General features: G+C 36.8%; 1 protein-coding gene and 1 pseudogene across 1 annotated transcript; one reads left to right on the top strand and one right to left on the bottom strand.

Annotated features, from left to right (window-relative positions):
• Nucleotides 1-1,549: 1,549 nt before the first annotated feature.
• On the top strand, nt 1,550-3,969 carry LOC119993504 (VAN3-binding protein). Its single transcript, XM_038840659.1, has 8 exons — nt 1,550-1,785; nt 1,855-1,929; nt 2,021-2,083; nt 2,211-2,571; nt 2,769-2,939; nt 3,044-3,093; nt 3,442-3,490; nt 3,643-3,969. Exons 1-8 carry the CDS (start codon nt 1,609-1,611, stop codon nt 3,876-3,878), a joined length of 1,182 nt encoding a protein of 393 aa, XP_038696587.1. The 5' UTR covers nt 1,550-1,608; the 3' UTR covers nt 3,879-3,969.
• A 1,012-nt stretch (nt 3,970-4,981) lies between these two features.
• LOC119992711 lies at nt 4,982-13,878 on the bottom strand (annotated as a pseudogene).
• Nucleotides 13,879-14,405: the final 527 nt, after the last annotated feature.

Raw genomic sequence — 14,405 nt, 5'->3', positions numbered from 1 at the left:
TCTTTGTCTACCCCTGCGATGCCCCTCGTATGATGATCTGGCTTCGCCCCTGTATATCATATCTCCTACACTGATGTTGTGTACTAGAACCGATAGGATGAGGATGACTAAAGGAAATTTGCCATTTCAATCTCATATTTTATAGGATTCTCTCCTCTTTCGCCCATAAAATATTTTTGCCGACTTCTAAAGCAAGTGAAAAAACAATGCCTCTCTGCAAGATTCATAATTAAAATGTTAATCTATGAACATTAACAATTAATGTGCTTTTCGAATCACTTTAATGAACATAATTAATGAACATTAACCAAATCCCAAAAAGTTAAAAAACCCACCATCACAAAAAAGAAAGGTGACTCTATAGCCACCTCCAACTATAAACTACAAAAGAAAAAAAATCATCAGTAGTACTAATGGACCAACTCTAGTATAACTATTCAATAAGAAAGTTAATGCTCATGATCAACATCAATTCATCAAATTAAATTCCTTGTCAAGCAAGCATTATCTTAATCAAAGAATGTTCATTTCCAATGATACATGTCTACCTCCTTTAATTTCTTCTTTTTTATCTTGGTTAACAATCAATCATACTTGTCTACTCTCTTTTATAGCAATGTTGGGCCCTCAATTGCATGCTTGGTTATAATGCTTCAAATATGCACTCACTCCATGGTTAGGGCCCCTAATAGGGTTGGCCTTGGACAAATCCAGCAAATAATCTAACCCACTTCACTTGAAAACTCTTCATACTCAGCTTGAATTTATGGTTTACATTTAAAGATACTAAAAGGAAGGGGACCTCTTGATTCCTTTCATGATTTTAATTATCAAGCAATTCTACATGCTTCTATAATGGTTAGCATGTTCTTTATCTCATTGAACTTGAATGAGTTCCACTCCCATCAATCAAATCTCTATAAGCTCTTAGTACTACCATGTAGGTCCCTTTTGTTTTGTAAATTAATGCTTATTCTAATCCTCAACATGTATCCTTTCCAACTGTAATATCTCATCTACAAATTTCCTTTTTGGGAGATTTTGGGTCTACAAATGTAGGACACAAGAACAAGCTGTATACTGCCCTTGGCTAATTAACAATTTTGAGACTTACTGGGTGTTTGAAGCCAAATCACGGCCATCAGGCTCACTGACCTTTATTGTTTTCAGGGTTAGAGCAGCAAAATCGAAGGAGTTTTAGCTGAACAGACCAGAGTTTCATCATCGAATGTTCGGCCAAGGTGTGATTTTTGACCGCAACAAAACCGAATCAAAATTCAATAGGTTTAGTTATAGTTTTTTTTTCAGCTAAATAATTGATTACTATACCAATGTGAATTATCATCAAATGGGTCAACCCCATGGATGTTAATGATACTAGTAATACAGGAATTATATATATACACAAACACACACACAGCTTCATAATAGCCCCAATATTGTGGACCACATTAGGGGCACACCATTATGATGGTTATTTAGCATGTCAGTTAAAGCTTTAAGCATCTTAGTTTCTATTTATATGTGATAGCTGTGTTTAGGCTTTTAATTGATCACTTTGTTAAGCTAGTTGTCTTAAGACAGGAAAATCATTTTGCTCCAACTTTGATGGGTTCTTCAACCTTCAATCCAATTAGTACTCCTTCTGAGGCTCATCCAGAGACAATGGATTTTCTTTCTACTACTTGGTGTGATTTTGCAGTTCAAGCACTCCAGCCAGATTTACAAGATCAATCAATTGCTCTCCTAGACAACCCAATTAAGAGCAATGAAGCCCCATTCTTGGTAAGTTCAAATTCTACAATCATATAATCATTGCATTTGTGATCACATTTTGAATTTTGTGAATTGTAGAAGATGGAAAAGAATGTAAAGATGGATGATGCAGAGTTTGGGTCTGTACCTCCATTGAAATCCAATGATGTTAAGGTACAAATGCAATTCAATTATGTACATATTGTTTATGTTATTTTAAACCAAAAAAAAATGTGACTAATTAAATTGTTCTTCATTTTATCAGTCATGGCTGTGGATGCAACAAGCAATGCATCCAGAACTGAATTACAGTGGCAGAAAGAAATGGGTGTGTGATTTTTCAATTCTAGTGATCTTAAACTTCAAAATGTATATATACATATATATATATATATATTTATTTATTTATGTATGTATGTACTGAAGTGAAAGTGAATTGAATGTGTACAATGCAGTTTCCATGGAAGTTATTGCCATTCAAGACGATTTCGATTAAGAAGTGGTGGAAGGAGATCAAGCTTCAGAGAAAAGAAGAACGAAGGTTGCAAAATGCCCAAGTACATGCAGCTATTTCAGTTGCAGGACTAGCAGCTGCACTGGCTGCAATTGCTGCTGAAAACAAAGACCAATCGAAGACGATGACCAGTGCCCGGGATGCTGCAGTTGCCTCTGCAGCGGCTTTGGTTGCGGCCCAATGCGCCGAATTTGCGAAAGCAACGGGGGCTAAGAGGGAGCAGCTAAGAAATGTCATAGGCTCCGCCATGAGCAGCACAAGTGCAAGTGACATCCTAACACTCTCAGCTGCTGCTGCAACATGTGAGTAATTGTATTGGGCCTTTTGCATTGGGCTTTATGGTATTGATGGGCTTTTCAGGCCCAAAACGGCCCACTTTTGTGTTGTTTGTGTTAAAGCTAGAAAAATGGGCCGTAAAAAATTATAGCAGACTCCCGTTGTAATGATGAACGTGTTTTGATCGAGTTTACGAGTCTAACCAGTGTAAAATTGTTTGTAGCATTAAGAGGAGCAGCTGCACTGAAGGCAAGAACAGGAGGATGCAAGAACAGAGTGAATGGGAGTGCACATGTGCTACCAATTGAGGACAACAATGATTTTGAGTTGGACTTTGAAAAGTGTAAATCAATTCTTGCTAAAGGTGCTGAGCTTGGTGTAGAAACACAAGATGGTATGTTTTTTCTCTAAAACTATTTGTCATTCATAATTAAAAGAAAATTCACATCAATTGGGTTTTTTCTAAATAAAATATATATTTTTATTTTGTTCAACTAGGAAATTATATTGTGACATCAGTCTTCATCACACTAAACAGCGAAGCCAAGGTAATGATTAATTTGGGAATCTCATTTTTAATATGTTTATTATGATTTTAGCAAAAAAAAAATAATCATAAAAGGGTTTTATTGCCTTTTTTTTACAATAAATCATAACGAACTACTAAAGGAGACATTTTTTGGGATTTGAGAGCTCTGTAATTTTCAAAGTATATAATCATCATATAATGATTGGGAGGTGTGTCATATCATATCACATTTTGTATTTTCTGCACCAGATTTATTCTTCACCATTGAATAAGAATCGTAAACTCTAAGGAATTGAGGAGTACCCTCATCCCTTTTATGAGTTTATTGTCTCGTTAATCCTTAATTCTTGTATTAAACTGATTACAGGTTACTCTGAAGATGAAGAAGCTCAACATGTTGAAAACAAAGAAGCAATGTATGTTTTCTTTCAACTTTAATCTTTAGAGTTAATGCTTGATTAATTAATGGTTAACCTTTGTAAGACCCCATGTGAGAAAGCTTTGTTAACCATATTAGAGTATCAATTAATATATGTATGTATATATGTGTGTGTGTGTGTATATATAGGTGTTGTGGTTGACATGCATGCTGAGTTGTACAAAGATTCAGAGGGTGGTCATGATGAAGAGAGTGAGGCCACAACATGTTACCTCATTGTGCTAAGCACCAATAAAGGGACAATCAAGCTGGACATGGCAGACGATTATCATCTTTACAAGACTTGGACCACCACAATTAGTCATATGCTTATGCTCTCTACTTCCTTTACAAATTGTGATCTTCAATTCTACACTAAACCATGACTTGCTCCATATGTATGTACCTAAAATAAATATTTGCATGCTTTGTATTGTGTAACTACTACATTTTTATCAATAAATTGCAACTATTGTCAATAAATCGCAACTATATTAGTGTTTTTTTAACCAAGAACAACTCAACATGTGTATTCTTTGGACACAACCCACTAATGATGAAATCTAGACTCGGGCCGGGCTAGACACACACAAACCCGCACAATAGATTAGTTGGGTCGAGACTCAACGCAATCCACTTGGAAATAGCTGCGTATCAGCTTACATATTAGTACATATTGTAAAACATATACATCTTTTTTTGGAGTTGAAATACAAAAAACAAAACAAGAAAGATAAACAAACATATTCTTGTAATGTTAAAGGACACCATACAAGTTGGAGAGGGTTCTAAGAAAATTAACTTGCAATTTTAGCTTGATAACATATTCAATGGACTTTAGGAGCAAGTTTTCAACATCATCAACCTCCTCACAACGTGGGATAATCCTCCTCAGAGCATGAATATCATTTTCCATGGAGATTTTGGCAAACCTTACCTTCTTCTTTACAATCAAACCACCACCCATTTGCCTCCATTTTCTTTTATAATTGGCACTTTGGCAGATGCAAAGCAAGCTCTTGATCTCATAATTCTCTTGATTGAAGAAAGAAAAAAAATTAAGTTATTCTCTAGGATTGAGAAATTTTTAGGTATTCGGATTGTTGAGCAAGGATATGTCCTACATATAGAGGAGTATTAATCACTCTAGGACAAAATTACGTATGTCCTACATATAGAGGAGTATTAATCACTCTAGGACAAAATTACGTGAAACATTTGAAGCTCAAAAAAATTACGCGAAACATTTGAAGCTCAAGATGGGTACGATATGGAGCCGAGCATGTCGTGGTCCTTTTTCAGTTGTCAGTTCGTGATTAATCATCTATGCAATTAATTAAAAGTTAAGAATGTAATGTTAGATGATTATTATATGCATAACATGCAAAAAGACGAATGTTCAAAGTTTTTTTTAACCAAAGAACCATCCAGTCCAACATGCCATTCGAACAACTGAATGAGCGTCGAAACCCATGTAGATAGGAGCCCAGAAGTGGGATAAGTGCATAGAACTAAGAAATTACGAGTAAATATCACAACTAAATTCGTTTGAACTCCCGACTTCAAACACCATACACCCTAAGTATGGAAAGAACCAATAAGGCTCTCACCGAGAATGTTAAGTGAACCTTTTAAAAGACCTAGGAAAAAGTGTTTTATCATATCTCCGTCTAAACTAAATAAGTTTTTTGATCATTATAATAATGCTTCAAATTCTCTAGTAATTTGTAGATTAGTGTCTAATCATATACAAGAGTCTTCTATTCCAAGACATGGTCCTGACTCCTGACATGCACTTTCAGGCTCTGGCAAGTGGGGTTTTACTATCTCATCAACCCAGAAAGATTTCAAACTGGATTTCCAAAATCCATTTATCAGCAGACAGTCTTCCAATATCTGCGACTTCCAGTTTTAGATAAGTTGAGTTGAACTTCATTATGGGCAAAGTAAAGCTGAAATGGATGTCCAAAGTGATGGAGTTGGTTCAAAGTATCTAGCTAGCTAGTGTTAGTCCACCAATCCCAACTTGTACCCACCCACCAACAGCTAGCATCTCATGTTTGTATCCATTGTAACAAGGAATGGTTTCAAATTTCTACAGTAGAGCCAATGTTGTAGAGCAAGTAGATGTCTTCATTATCTGAACCTGAACATAGACAAGAACTTCCTGCAAATTTCAACTCTGAAAAGATTGTAAATAATATGCAAGCTTTTCTCTTTGCCTTGCATAGGACAGAAAAAAAAAATTTCCAACCATTTAACATCTTCAAGAAAGGTGAAAGGGGCCAAAGAAAGAAGAAAAGAGATTACTAAGATCCAGTTGAAGCATATGCAACAACCTATCCACCTTCAAGTGAGCATGGTAAAATCTTCTTATCTGCCATTAAATCAAAATTTAGCTAAAGATGAAAATGAATGACCAAAACCAAAAGCAACCTCTCTCCATTTGATCTTTACCCTTGTTGTACCATTCATAATCTTAGAAAAAATGTTACAAAATAATTGAAGGCATAGCATTACCTCCTTGAACGACTGTGATTCTATAAAATCTCTTAGAAGCCTTTCTGCTGAGTCAAATAGTACAACATGGCTAGCTAGAGACCAATTTTTAGGAGTTTTTTTACTAATATATCTGCTGCCAAATAATTATATATCAAATAATTCTTCTTCGTCTTTGGTGGTCGAAAGTAAGGACGACGGGGACATGGATCAGGGTGGGTTGACCCATCACTCTCCCACACCGGTTTTGAAGAATTTCAATGAGATTCAGTTCTTGTGCATCAAGCTAGTCAGTGGGGAATTGGGATTGATGATGGGATTTTGTTGAAACGAAGGGTTGATTTTGGATCTACCCTAGATAATTGCATGATCTACCCTAAACCCACCCAGAACAATAACTTTATTGAGAATGTGTCTAATGGTTGCAGAAAATATATATACATATATGTAAAATGTGTATATGGAGAAATAATAATAATAGAGAGACAAGGTTGCCAAACAACCTCTAATCACTCCATTCCTATGGCGTGATTATTTAAAAAAATTTTGAACTGCAATCACGCCAGTGGCGTGACTGTAGAAAAATTAATCACGCAGTGGCGTAATTATAAAAACAAAGCACTAATCACACCACTGGCAAAGTATTGGTAAACAAATTTGAGTGAGTGTTATACTAGTTTATAATTATTTCACAGATGTTATATTGGAAGAAAAAAAAACTCAATTTTTCCATTATTCAGATGCAAAACCAATGGGATCCATCATGAACTAGTCTGACTCATCCTGTATTCCTTTTTATTCACTGTGAGATGAAAGACCAACACAAATATTAGGAAAACACATGTAGCGATGTATGACGTATCAAAGTATTAACATAGGTACTTCCACCAAGTTACTGAAATCCAAACCTTGGTGAGCAGTCCAGAAAATGCATAGGTACATAGGTACATTCTAGTGCAGACTGGAGTAGTAGGGCGTGGCATGGCACGGCATCTGAAAACGCACACTCTTCACTTTCTCTTGGATAGGTAGTTCATCACGTCCTCTGTTCCACTCTGTCAAAAGGTAAGCGGCGGTAAGAGAGGGAACTAAAAAATAACATTCCATTTATGAAAGTTTTCAAAGACAAAAATAAAAATGGAAAAGAATTATTGATCTGATGGTTAGCAGCAAATTGACTAACATTTTACGTTTTGACAGCAGAAAGTAGTTAGTTTGAATTAAAAAAAAAAGTAATAGTGAATTTAGCCAGACCACCAGAAGTAGTCCTAAGCAAGGAAAGAGTTTGAAAGGAGAGAGTGGTAATCGCGAGTGGCTACAAGCCTGTAACATTTGACAGTATATATCTGGCGTCAACAGTAGCTCACAATGATCAACGGGTGTGATTAGTCAATTGTTGAACAAATAAATTTTATTTGTAATTGCCTAGTGCGTGTTGGACAAGGGGACTCACCCGCCTAGGGTTTACCATGTAGGGCGGGTTCCAATGCGGCCGAGTCAAGAATGGGTTCCTCGTTACACAAAAAAGCTAATATATTTTATACAAGGTAAGGGGAAATATAATAGATTTCATGTGCCAACTCTAGTAGAAATAACATTCTTCATAGCATAACTACATTTCTGGATTTTGAGTTAGATCCTTCTGGAGTGAGGAACAAGAAATATTCTTTTGACTTATCTACTGTGCCAAACAAAAGCCAATAATGCTTTGCATATACTTTTCTGTAAGACATTTTTTCCAAAACAAAAGAATCTGAATCAAATATAATATGTTCGTATTTACAACATTACACACAGATGTAATCAGGTAGGATAAAAGGTGGTTAGTTTAGGGTTTACTAAAGAGCTGGTTGAAGTACCTGATGAACCAGACTCATATATAAGGCCATTGGAATATTGGTGGTGAGCAAGAAGAAGATGGCGAGTTGCAGTTTTATAGGCTGGTTCGCTGGAATGTTCAAAAAAGTTCTCTCACCATCTGAAGCATTAGATTGTTCATCCAGAAAACATCAAAGCTAGTGGGAGCAATAGGCATGACAAACCTGTATCTCATTGACTATTAGAGGATGATAACCATTATCAACTAAACAAAATGGGTCAATAAGTTCTTAGAGTTAGATTGCATATACGCAAAACAGATGATACAGTTGGTACCTGAATTCTTTTTGACCCAGTACACTATATGTTAATAAAACCCATGAATGCTTAGATTTGATGATGTCAGATATGGAAAATGATAAGAAGGTGAAGAGCATCTGAGCATGGCTGGAAATCCCTGAGTCAAGTACCAACGCACTTATGAGTTCCGTGGTAATAACCTGATAGAGTCGCGCCCATACACGCTCAGCACCCAAGGCCCAACTGACACCCACCCATATGGGCCAGCTGTACCCAAGGCCTCTCAGCCCATACTAGAAAACCTTGGGTACTAAGGGAGGCCCATACCTCCCCCTATAAACAACACCTTAGCTCCCACATCTTTCGATGTGGGACAATCCTATCAATACCCTCCCCTTCAAGGCCAACGTCCACGTTGGTCGTGCACCATGGCCGACCACTCCGGCAGGCGCACCCCCGTTGGTCGAGCACCATGGCCGGCCACTCCACAGGTGCGGCCCCAAGTTGAAGGCACAACAGGATCATGCTCCGATACCATTGATAGGATTGTCCCACATCGAAAGATGTGGGAGCTAAGGTGTTGTTTATAGGGGGGAGGTATGGGCCTCCCTTAGTACCCAAGGTTTTCTAGTATGGGCTGAGAGGCCTTGGGTACAGCTGGCCCATATGGGTGGGTGTCAGTTGGGCCTTGGGTGCTGAGCGTGTATGGGCGCGACTCTATCAATGGTATCGGAGCATGATCCTGTTGTGCCTTCAACTTGGGGCCGCACCTGTGGAGTGGCCGGCCATGGTGCTCGACCAACGAGGGTGCGCCTGCCGGAGTGATCGGCCATGGTGCACGACCAACGTGGGCGTTGGCCTTGAAGGGGAGGGTATTGATAGGATTGTCCCACATCGAAAGATGTGGGAGCTAAGGTGTTGTTTATAGGGGGGAGGTATGGGCCTCCCTTAGTACCCAAGGTTTTCTAGTATGGGCTGAGAGGCCTTGGGTACAGCTGGCCCATATGGGTGGGTGTCAGTTGGGCCTTGGGTGCTGAGCGTGTATGGGCGCGACTCTATCATAACCTCAAAAGAGGAAAGAAAATTAAGAGGCTAAGATCCATGAGCCGTACATCAAACCATCCAATAAGCACATAGATCCCAGCACCAAAACCCTGGTGCTAATGGTAAAAGTGTTTGCAAGTAAAATTGAGTTTTTTTACCAATACATCACGCCAAATAATTACATACAGTATAACATTCCATCAAGATATTTTTACACCAATCTAGCACTACACGCCACTGCCTGACGTGATTAATGCTTTGTTTTTAGAATGATTCCGCTGCCAATGGCGTGATTAGTTCGAAAATACCAATGATGCCACTGCCTGTGGCATCATTGTAATTTTTCACTAATCATGCCATTAGGAATTTTTAGAATGAGTCATGAAAAAACTATTGTATGTATGTGCTCCAAATGGTCAAGAGAAAATTTTGGATAAAATACATCAGGAAAAGGTCAATTTGCACTGATCAAATGCAATTTTTAAGAAAAGTAAAAAGTTGCACACCCTATTTTATACCGTTTATCTCAGATTAATTAAGATAGAAATAACGAGTAATTCAAGCAAAGAACAAAAGGAGCTAACATAAATCATAGAAACTATTAACTATCTTTTTAATTAAACAATAAAAAGGCTAACAGAGAGAACGCAAACTATGAAAAATGAAATCTAACAGAAACGATAGATAATATTTCTTGTTCTTCACTCCAAAATGTGGCATCATTGTAATTTTTCACTAATCATGCCATTAGGAATGGCTTGATTAGTGTTGGCAACCTTGTCTTAGCATAACTACATTTGTAGATTTTGAGTTTGATCCTTCTGGAGTGAAGAACAAGAAATATTCTATTGACTTATCTTCTGTGCCACACAAAAGCCAACAATGCTTTGCATATACTTTTCTGTAAGACCTTTTTTGGCAAAACAAAAGAACCTGAATCAAATATAATATGTTCTTATTTACAACATGACACACAGATGTACTCAAGTATGATAAGTTGTTATAAAGGTGGTTAGTTCTGGGTTTACTAAAGAGACGGTTGAAGTACCTGATGAACTGGACTCATATATAAGGCCATTGGAATATTGTTGGCCAGCAAGAAGAAGATGGTGAGTTGCAGTTTTATAGGCTGTTTCGCTGGAATGTTCGGCTGTTTCGCTGGAATGTTCAAAAAATTTATCCTCTCCATCTGAAGCATTAGATTGTTCCATCACAGCTAACAAATATCCAGAAAACATCAAAGCTAGTGAGAGCACAGGCAACCACAAACCTGCATCTCATTGACTATTAGAGGATAAGTAACCATTATCAACTACACAAAATGGGTCAATAAGTTCTTAGATTGTGTAGACACGAAACACATAATACAGTTGGTACCTGAATTCAGCTCTTCTTTCAGCTTACTTATGCTTTGCAAATATCATATATTATTGATGATTATACCTTAAAGCCGGGGAAAATACAACCTCAGGCAATGATTGTATGATAAAATTTTGATTTGTCAAGCATTCAAGACCCAAATACTAATGAAAGTGAGATACAAAAATGAGAAGGGTGCATTAAATACCTACAAAATGGGGGCCACCTCTGAAATGACAAATTTCAATCTATCATGTTGCCACCTCTAAAATGACAAATTTCAATCTATCATGTGCGACAAACAGTTCGAGAAGGCCAACATAGATGATAGATCCATATAATAGCACTTGTTGGTTGAATTTCACAAACTAGTGCTGCTAAAGCCAAACCCCTGTTCCTTGAATTTGAAGAAACTTCATGAGAAAAAACTGTAACACAGGGCCAGTAGAACAAGGCCACCACTGTGAGAACAGTCTCCAAATTATTTGATAGTGTGCGATCAAGACAGAAGAACATGAACTAGTTCCCCAATTGCAAGAACAGCTGTGACAGAGTTAAGTGTGTCATCCATTACAAATATGATGGACTTTACAATTTCTGCTGGTGTCCAACATGGATGACATCTTCCAATGCGAAATGTAACGCGAGACAATGTTATTGACCATAGGTTGATAATGATTTAATCCACGTTTACCATATAAAATAAAAGGATACTGCCCACTTTGCTACACAGCCAAAAAAGATGACATAAGAAAGTTTGTACAAGTAGAGGTCACCAATGACAGAGAATATGGACTGCACCAGCAAAGGAGCCCTAATCTATGAAGCATAAGATACAGGTGTGGTATGAAACAAATAACAGAAGTTAGAGATGTATCCCCAAAACAAAGGAAGACATGATCCAAAAGAAAATGCATGATTGGAGTTAAAAGCAGTCACAACATTATAAATTAAAATAAGAGAATGCAATTGTAACTTAAAAATTCTGTCTTCAAAATCTATTTCCACTGAAATGATTCAGATTAGTTAATTAGATAATTCTAGGATAAAATCATCTGGGTTTTATAAGAGAGAAGTAGAAAATTTTGAACAAGAGGTCCTCAGGCATGCTGAAATCCTACAGTCATGCCACAAATTCTAAAAGTAACCCATTAGTAGCTTTTTTTTTCCTCTCCCGTCTTTTCTCGTAAAGCAGACTTTAGATCAACTCACATCAATCAATCAAATTTGTTGAATTAGTAATAATAGTGTAAATGACATTATCCATCTATTCGAATTAACATCTTTTTTAGGACTCAGAAATTTCAATGCTCCATGAATTGCATAAATCCAACTAGTATAGATATGTTTAACAATGCAGAAAGTTAAATTTATGCAATTGGACAAGCCAAAAGAATTAGAATTATAACCACTCTTCTCGAATAATACCAAACAATAATGAGGCAACATGCAATCCGATACCAATGGAAAAGTCGGACAATTCAAATTTAAAAACAAAGTTAGAGGCAATGAGCAATAAATAATACTTTTACTTTTGATAAATTCAAGAACTTAGAATTTATGTTGATAATCAGATGAATCAAACCGGTGCGGAACAGCTTTACAATTTAAATTTCCCAGTGTCATGATTCAGGTCTAGTCATAGTGAAAGTTTAGGAAGCAACACCAATTACCTAGACTTATTGTCCCATCCAATTTTACAATATAGTAAAAGAAAAAGGAAAAACATTGGATATAGACACAGTGGTTAGAGGTCAATTTCATCTCACCTATAGATATTAGAAACTTGAATGAAATTGCGAATAGCCTAATAGGATTACTTCCACAGAGTCAGAACTCAGAAGCACGTAAATGCAAGCAAGAGAGCAATTTTGTTAACCAATTACCATGCAATGATGCGAAGCAGACTTCTTTTTGTACGTCATCATAGCTAAAACTTACACAAAGAAACGTACACATAACGCACATATATCCAGCCAGGCACACAGTAGAGCTAAACCTCTCACCATTAACCATGGAGTATGAAGACCCAATAATGCAATAAGTTTATAAAGCAAAGCACAAACCATCGGATCCAAATAGCAACAAATCCCTTCTTCCACTCGCAGGTCAAATGACCATACCTGTCATTTTAACATATCACTATAAGAAGCACACGATAAACTTTATATATGTGCATTTATATACATTGGCCTCAATTGAAGATGATAGAGAATTTACCCAAATACTAAGCGATGCGCTACATCAAGAGCTTGCCAGTGCTCATCTGGGTTGAAGTAGGTTTGCATCATCAACGAATCGACAACTCGAAATGCCAAACAAAGCACAGAGACCTTCTTCGCCAAGGAGAAAAGATTGGGTCTTGCAGATTTCTTACCTTTCTCATCATCTTTTTCTTGGTAAATATCAGAATTTCTACGAAGGTTCTCAAAAGCTGCTCTCTTTTTCCAATGTCGAATAAAAGCAGGGTTGGGCCTATTGGGCCAGGTAAACAAGCCAATACATGTCTTAACAAATCAAAATAATGCTAACAAAATTTATAATTTTATGAAGAAGGGAATAAATTGGAGTGCATAAAGCTCTTTTGTGAAGAACTATAAGCCTGTTGTAAATTTATTCTGAGGCTTATTTTTAATATTTTGATTGATTTTACGAATTCAATAATATTATTTTTTTTAAAAAAATCAAATTTAATATGACAAGTGTATGAGATATTTTTGGTTTATATTTAATAATCCATAATTGTCTTGCACTTTTCATTTTAAATTTGATTATTTTTTTAAATATCATTAGATTCATAAAAATTTGGTGCAAGCTTACAAATTTATTTTTTTCCTAAATAGAGAAAACAAAATTAAAATCTATTTCAGGAATTTTTTTCCTTTAAAATTAATTGTCTTGTCCATCCATTTCCAGGTGACACCTTAAAAATGGGGTGTTGAAAGTCTCCAAAACACATTTATTAGGTCAAGTTCTTGATCATTTTCAATATGAAAATGTAATAATATCCTTACGTAGATTACTTAACACATGTCAAGACTTGACTTTTCAAGTTCCATGCAAAATCCAATTAGTTTGACAAGCAACTACCAAATCCAAATCATGTCTTATTTGTTGACTCAATCATCACATGACATATTACATGTTTTGGTATTACATAAACCCATTAAAATGTTCACATATTATTATATAGGTATGGGCCTAACCCACCGGTACTAATAGGCGGACCGTGGGCCGACCCATTCAGCTATTGAGCATAAATGTGAGTAACAACCTCACCATGCAATCAAACGGAGAGGAAACGACAACGTTTACGTTGCTGTTTCCGCTAAAAAACACATGCTCAGAATCTGAGAGTATTTTCATCCGCTGTACATAGTTTACTCTCCCTAGTTCCTACCCCTTAGCCTCTTCCGCATCTATAGGTTGTGCTCGTGTGGTTCTTCTACTATTCATGATCTCCGCCTCCGGCCTCTCCAAGAAGATTAATAATGGTGAAGAGTCTTGTGGGTCAAATGCATGGGTTGAGAGTGGTAGCAGTGAGAGGGATTATGGTTTGAGTTCAATTGAGGATGTTATTGATGATGATGATGACGACGACTTTGAGATGGGTGTTGCCATCGCATTATTTGGTGTTACCGTTGGAGAGTATGAGAAGAAGAGGAAGAAGGAAGTTGACAACTCCTTGGAAGGTGACAAGGATGATGGTGATATTATAATGGAGGAGGCACATACCCATAATCAAACAATTGAAAAGCCTCATAAAGAGCCTCTTCCTTTAAAGTTTACTTTCGATATTGAGGAGCCAGAAATCCCCCACCATGAAAATGAATTCTAGCTTTTGCATGGGACCTCCCAATACAAATCGGAACCTCATTAGCCACACTTGGCTA

This window comes from Tripterygium wilfordii, chromosome 23, assembly GCF_013401445.1.
Source record: "Tripterygium wilfordii isolate XIE 37 chromosome 23, ASM1340144v1, whole genome shotgun sequence".
In the NCBI taxonomy this organism is placed as follows: Eukaryota; Viridiplantae; Streptophyta; class Magnoliopsida; order Celastrales; family Celastraceae; genus Tripterygium; species Tripterygium wilfordii.
The sequence above is the reverse complement of the archived record's forward strand: the minus strand, read 5'-3'. Positions and strand labels throughout refer to the sequence as shown.